The 6,876-nt window shown below is 37.1% G+C and overlaps 1 protein-coding gene across 3 annotated transcripts; it reads right to left on the reverse strand.

Annotated features, from left to right (window-relative positions):
- Positions 1 to 1,190: 1,190 nt before the first annotated feature.
- LOC130810981 (receptor-like serine/threonine-protein kinase At2g45590) lies at positions 1,191 to 6,598 on the reverse strand. 3 transcript variants are annotated; one of them, XR_009041075.1, is made up of 3 exons: positions 4,390 to 6,597; positions 2,351 to 2,518; positions 1,889 to 2,010 (listed from the first exon to the last, which is right to left on the reverse strand). XR_009041075.1 is itself a non-coding variant. In XM_057677100.1 (2 exons), the coding sequence occupies exons 1-2, from the start codon at positions 6,438 to 6,440 to the stop codon at positions 1,899 to 1,901; spliced, it is 2,163 nt and encodes a 720-aa protein (XP_057533083.1). In that variant the 5' UTR covers positions 6,441 to 6,598; the 3' UTR covers positions 1,191 to 1,898. The 3 variants fall into 3 exon arrangements, 2 of the variants coding, with proteins under 2 accessions (XP_057533083.1, XP_057533084.1); XM_057677100.1 differs by lacking the exon at positions 2,351 to 2,518 and having other exon boundaries at positions 1,191 to 2,010; positions 4,390 to 6,598; XM_057677101.1 differs by having other exon boundaries at positions 1,191 to 2,518.
- Positions 6,599 to 6,876: the final 278 nt, after the last annotated feature.

A 6,876-nucleotide genomic window follows, 5' to 3' on the forward strand; every position in this document is an offset into this window, starting at 1 on the left:
CAAGTAGAATTCAGCTACGAATTACGAATTACTAATTATCGATCGAGTCCGTATCAGATTAAGTTGTTAGTCAATTTTTAATTTATGATAAGGTTCCCTTTATTTAAAGCAAAATAGTGAAATTACAAATCAATTAATGATCATTATTACATTGTTACTTTTACATGTTTGACCGAAAATTAAAATTATAAAGTTATATCAATTTTCATCTAATTTGATTAAAGTAGTTAATAAACATTGACCATTGATTATTAACTCTAAATATATGAAACCATGTATTTATAAAATTCATTTTATTAAAATATTTATCACTTTATTAGAATAACTAATAAGATGATTGAATATGAGTCAATCATACTTCTATATTAAAAATTGGTTCAAGTTTATAGCAGTTCGATCTAAACTTCATTTGGGTTAAGTCGGTTTTAGCCGGATCGAGTTCGATTTCGAGCATGATTCGGGTAGGATATGACTCGAGTCGGTCATTATTAGGTTCGAGTAATCTCGGTTAACGGTTATGTGTTGTTAGAAAATTAGGTTACAGCTCGGGTTTAGTTTTTCCATTTTCGGTTGTCAACCGGTTCGGGTATAACTTCGGGTCGGGTTATGTCGATTCGATAAACCTAAAAAAATAACACATTTTCGGGTTGGTTTACTTTTTGTTTCGATTCAAATTTTCGGGTCGGATCATTTTTAAACAGCTCTACTCCTAGTCTCCTACGTCTCTTAAAATTTGCTATTAAAAGTGATATGCTATACAGAAAAATATCACGGTTAGTAACAAAATCAATGAGATAGAAAAAGTACAGAATAAGATGTTTGTTAATAATGGGTTGTTGGTAGTCCCATTCTGTAATGAAGGCCCAACAACTTCCATTCCCATTTCCCATAGTAATGTGTAATAGACTAATAGTATGGGTTTGCTTTGCATTTATTAGTAGCCGTTGTAGTACTGCAACTACAAGAATAATTAGAAAATAGTTACCCTTTCAACTAGGAAACTCAAATGCATAACCTCCTCTTCTTAAGGCAGTATCTGGCTTATTAATTTGGTGCATTTAAGAATTAGATATGGAGACTGGAGAGATCACTTCAATCTTACCTACTTTTTGTCTCTTTAATTAAATTCTAGTTAAACAACATACATTTCTCATCAGAAAAAACTAATAAGTCAGGGGATGAAACAAGTATTTATAAATAATTTAGATAGTAGATGATAAGCATAATTAAATGAGTCAAAACATAAAGTATATATAAAGCTAAAAGTAGAAGAAATGCTCATTTGGCACACAAGCTCTACATTAAGCTCTACTAGAGGATTTTGATATTTATCCAGTCAAGTAAATCAGTAAAAAGGGTTCTCACAAAAGAGACCCTCTAACAGCCGGCTCGAACAAGCAACTCACCTCACATCTACTACATTCGAGCACCTTATACTAACGGATGCAAAACTCCCATCATCTATAAAACTCAACTCACAACTACGACTTGCATACGTTCATTTGACTAATGTTCCTTCTACAACTCAACTCTGTAGTCGTAGAATATAACTCGACCTTTTACCATGGACTTCATTGTCTACATACTCAGATGTAAAATCAGTGAACATATTCATCTTTCGTGGTCACAACTTTCTATATTCTATCGAGACTTGATTAATATCCATATTAGAACATTAAAAAACGCTTTCCTCACGTATATACTTTGGTAGAAATTCCTGAAATGAATGCTTCTGTATCATGCATCAATGTTTGCTTCAAAGTTCATGGTTGAGCTATCAAGTTTTGAGTCTTTTCACCCATAACTTATTATAGGATAAAGGACGTCAATGGCTTGTTATGCACAAACGAGTTCAAAACAAGGTGTTAGCATGCTATTGGGCCTAGGTCGCACGTTGACTAAGGTGTGCGTCCACATCCAACCACCATTTGTGTAGCCACAAAAATATTTATGAGAAAGTCATGATAAGGTGGCGAAGCCTTGTTTTGTAATTGAGGAAACTTGCCAAGTCTGTAGAGCCAAGAAACAGTGTCAGAAAAGAAAGGTGTGCAGATTCTGATCTAATCAGAATGACAAGAGTCCCCATGGTCCCGAAAATATACTATCTGCCAAAATAATCATATAGGAACAACCATAAGAATACTTCAATTCATATAGGAACAACAATCAGATACTCTTTTTGCTCACTAAAGAAATGTGTCCTTATGATTTAACTAGGACATGACTGTAACAGCACTGCCTAGGCCCTGGAGTCGAACATTACTCACTTTCTACCCCGTTGTAATCAAACAGAGATACTAAAACAAGAAGAAAGGTAAGAATAATGCAAGGAACAGAGCAAACATGTCACCTTCACCTGACCCACCGAGCACACACTGACATTCATACATTCAAGTCAGGTAACATGTTTCGACTCAGCTTTATGCAGCCTGGCCCAGGTGAGGGGTAACAGATAAAGCAACCAATAGATTCTACCTTCATTAGCGGTCACATAGATACAACAAATTTTCATCAGTACCTGCAACTTGCAAGAGAGTACAACAGTGAGTGGAGAAAAAACGACTACCAAATTACAGTAGATAAACCAAGCTAAGTTAAGCTTGGCCTAGTGGCAAACAATGGACTTCCCAAACTCTTTTGAGGTTCGATCCCCGCTAGAGACACTTTGGGGGATAAGATTCCCTCACTATTCCCTCCACTATATAGATAATCTTTGAGAGGCTGGTTCAGTAGGGAAATTCAGCTTACCAAGTTACCATAAAAAAGAATGAATACTATATAGATAATCTTTTTCTTTTTCTTTTTCTTTTCCCCTCCCGACACCCTTCTCCCAAAATTTTCCTCATGCCTATTACGTCATGAAAAGTCTTTGTGGAGTTGGGCTCATCATCTCTTGTGGGTGGAGAGGTAGGGGCATGATTCTAATACTTTCACAAAAAATGGACTTTTTTACTACTGAGTGATCCTGCTTTCGGACACCTATGTAAATTATTGCCATACAACAAACAAGTAACGGAAGAATAGAAATTAGGAGAATACAAAAGTTATTCTATATTCTTATAGCCCACGGCCAAGAGTAAGTTAGGAAGATCAGCATATAACAAAACCAATTCAAATCCTCAAGCTTTGTTTTTTCTACACTACCTAAGTATGCTTGCTGATACATTGTAACATTATGCCAAGAGTGTCCATCCATTTAGCCAAGGCACAGCCTGACTTACCATGTGAACATTTCAACTTCATCTGCTTAGCAGCATTAAAGACTATAATTGACTAGCTCAATTAAATTAATGCTATTTCAAACACATTGAATGAACAGTTTTCTTCACATTAAGTTAGTAACAAAGTTAGTTGACAGAGAAAAGAAGACTAGAAAAGTTAAGGAAGCTGGAGCATTCAGCAATTAGCACAAAATGTGACGAACAATATTTTCATAAACATTCTAGATTATCTGAATTACAAAATCCGAAGGGTAAATTCTAAATAAGAAAACTAAAAAAATAAGTGTATGTTCTTCAAATGCCTTTGCATTATTAATCATAACATATGAGGTAAGCTACATGAACCAAAACAATTCATCGTGGAAAATCATCGATACAGAGTATTAAATTACCATGGTAATAAATAAATAGAAACAAATAAAAAAGGTCGCAAAAATTAAATTTTATGTGCAGCAACAAGTAATGTTGTTAAACTTTAATTAAATTATTCTGTTTGTCCAAAAATAAATTCTCCATTGTCCAAATTGACTAGAAAGCAGAACTGTTTAAGGCTTTAAGTTTACGCTAGTTTACAAGAATAAGACTCTTAATCATAATCTAAGAAAGCAATTGTGGGTCCAAGATTGAAACAAAATAACTAACATGTATGATAATTTAGCCAAAGTGCTTTCTTTAGGCAATCAGACAGAGGGAAAAATGACAATATATCAGGGCCCAATGAATTTTGTTATATATAAAAGCAGGTTACTCAATTCCAACTCCTCCTGCACAAAAAGATATGTGCTTGATGATTGTGCCTTGCTAACCACTTAAAAAGTTAAAGGCAGTAACTTCGCACTAACAACTATGCATGAGAAGCCAAACACTATTCATTAGCCCCAGGGATTGAAAATCAAACCCCTAATCATGGCTTTGAGATAATGGTCAAGATTACAATGAGATTAGCACTTAGTTAATGACAACAAAGTAGTAAAGATTAAGATTTTTTTCACCTTTTTTATATTTTTCCATGCATCAATATCTACAAAAGATTGACTACACAAAAGATTGTTATACATAGCAATTGTTCATTTCTAATGCTAAATCTAATGTCAACTAAATAATTCTCAAAATCTGAACATTAGATTAAAAAAAGTAAAAGAACTAGTAAATACAAGTGATAACTCACCGACCCTTTTTTCTCGACTTAAAGGGGAAATTCGAAGGTGGTGATGGAGAGAATTCGAATGGCAAATGGGGTGGTTCAGCTTCCCCAGTTATCATTTCTACAATCTCTTTCATGTTGGGTCGTTTACAGGGCGATCTCTGTAAACAAAGGAGTGCTATTGTAATTAATAGCATTGCCTGATCCTTATCCAATGCTTGAATCGAGGAGTCCACAAGATCTAGTAGCTTCCCGTTGTAAGCCAATTGCCTAGCCCATGAAACCAAATTCGCCCTCTCAAATTCCGACATAGAAGAAGCCATCACTTGCAATGGTCTACGGCCAGAAATGATCACCAACACCAAGACGCCAAAACTATATACATCACATTTTTCTGATATCTGCCCACCACCACCATATTCAGGGGCAATATAACACACAGTACCCCTCATACTAGGTGTGCTACTAATGCCACCACTTTTGGGTATATCCCCACTAACCCAATCCTGACTATTCCTCCGACAACCACGAAGATCGCCACTAAAACCATCTAACCACCAATCAATACTTCCTAAACTACCCCTACTCTTCCTCCTCTTCTTCCTCTCGGGTGCAACGAAATCCTCATCCCTTTGCCACCACAATTCACTCCTACTCGATTTCACACCAGTTTTATTCTTCTTGCAGTTTTTACTCTTCTTAGTCAACTCCTCACTAAACTCCTCCTTCCACCATTCCCTTGGCCTCCTATTCTTTTCTCTTTTCCTCCTGAACTTATCTTCATCCATAGAAACCCGCCACCAATCCATCCTCTTCTTCTTTTGCTTCTTCCCCTCAACTCTAACCTCACAACCACCATCATCCTTACAAACCAAACCAGAATCCTCTGTCGTGATCGTCCCTCCGATCAAATCAGAACTATTAGGTCTTTCCTTCTTAATCTCACTCCCAATCCACTCCATCACATAATCTTTAACTCTCCCCGATTCAGACCCTCCAACAGCCCCATTACTCCCACCATTATCCTGTTTCCACCACCAATAATCCCTCCCCGATCCCCCACCGTTCTTCTTCTTCCCTATCTTCCCACTCTCAACACTCATCTTATCCACCCAACTCTCCGGCAGACTACTTGCCCTCTCAAACCCTTCACATGGCGAAGCCATCGTATTACTACACGTCGTTGGTGATCTCTCCACCGTCGTTACAACACTCTCACTCTCCACCTCTTCCTCGACAATGGACTCAATTTCCTCCCCATTTTTTACGTCATCATCAACAACATCATCAATCTCAATCAAAACACTGACTTCATCATCATTCTCCTTATCTAAAACAGTAGCTAAGCCAAAATCCCCTAATTTAGCATTGAATTCATCATCAAGCAAAACATTACTGGGTTTAACATCACCATGAACAACAGCACTATTTCCACAATTAAAATGCAAATAATACAAAGCTTTAGCTACATCAAGTATTACTTTATACCTTTTCTCCCAATTTGCAAGCTCCACGCATTTACTATCCAATAATTTCTCCTGTAAGCTTCCATTCACCATCAATTCATAAACTATAACCTTCCTCTCTCCTCTCCCTCTGCCTCTTCCTCTTCCACCGCACGAATACCCAAGGATTGACACCAGAAACGGCGATCCAACCGTAGATATTACACGATTTGCTAGACAGATTTCGTTGTGAAACTCACGTTCACCTTGTATAGTTCCCGAAGTTTCCATAACTTTAACAGCGACATTTTCTCCAGTAGAAGGAAGTGCCACACGATAAACTGAACCGAACCCACCTTGGCCGACCCGATACGATATATCGAAAGAAGAAGTCGCCTTCCGAAACTGAGAGAAAGAAAATTTTCGAAGCTCCGGCGGTTGCAGTTTCCGGCGAGTTTCTCTCTCCTCGTTTAACGGCGTTGTACGTCGAGTTAGAGCGAGTTTCCGATAGAAAATAATGAAGAGAATAAGGAGAGAGAAAACCCCAGCACCGGCGCCGGCAAGTGGAGGGACGAGATGAGAAGAGAGAATGTTAGGCGGCGGCGGTGAAGGTGTTTGTCGGGAGGGCATGGTTGTAAATAAGTGAAAGTATAAGTGTGAAGGTGAAACCGTGAATGTTTTAGTTTATGTGCTGCATTGGATTCTTTTTAATTTTTAATACTACTACCAGTGGCGTTATTCTGGAGAGAAGAGAGAGATTTTATGAAGGCTGTGAAGGTATTTAATGGTTCTTGGAAGATTTTGACTTGATTTATTTATTAGCTGGTAAATTTATTTCTTTTTAATTGGATATATTTTATACTCCCTCCGATCTTATGAATTAGTCCCATTTGCTTGGGCACGGATATTAAAGCTTGTGTGGGATCCATTAAAAAGGGTAAATAGTAAAGGGTAAGTAGTGAAGGATAAGTAGTGAAGGGTAGTTGGGTAAGTAAGGTATATGGGGGTATATTCGTAATTACTTGTGTGAACTAAGGGTATTTAAGTAAAAAAGGATTGCCAAAAA

This window comes from Amaranthus tricolor, chromosome 4, assembly GCF_026212465.1.
Source record: "Amaranthus tricolor cultivar Red isolate AtriRed21 chromosome 4, ASM2621246v1, whole genome shotgun sequence".
NCBI lineage: Eukaryota > Viridiplantae > Streptophyta > Magnoliopsida > Caryophyllales > Amaranthaceae > Amaranthus > Amaranthus tricolor.

Coding starts and splice junctions, on each gene's coding strand:
- LOC130810981 (XM_057677100.1), bottom strand. CDS start 6,440: ATGCCCTCCCGACAAACACCTTCACCGCCGCCGCCTAACATTCTCTCT. Junction 2,011..4,389: donor AAGTCGAGAAAAAAGGGTCG/GTGAGTTATCAC, acceptor TTGGCTCTACAG/ACTTGGCAAGTTTCCTCAAT.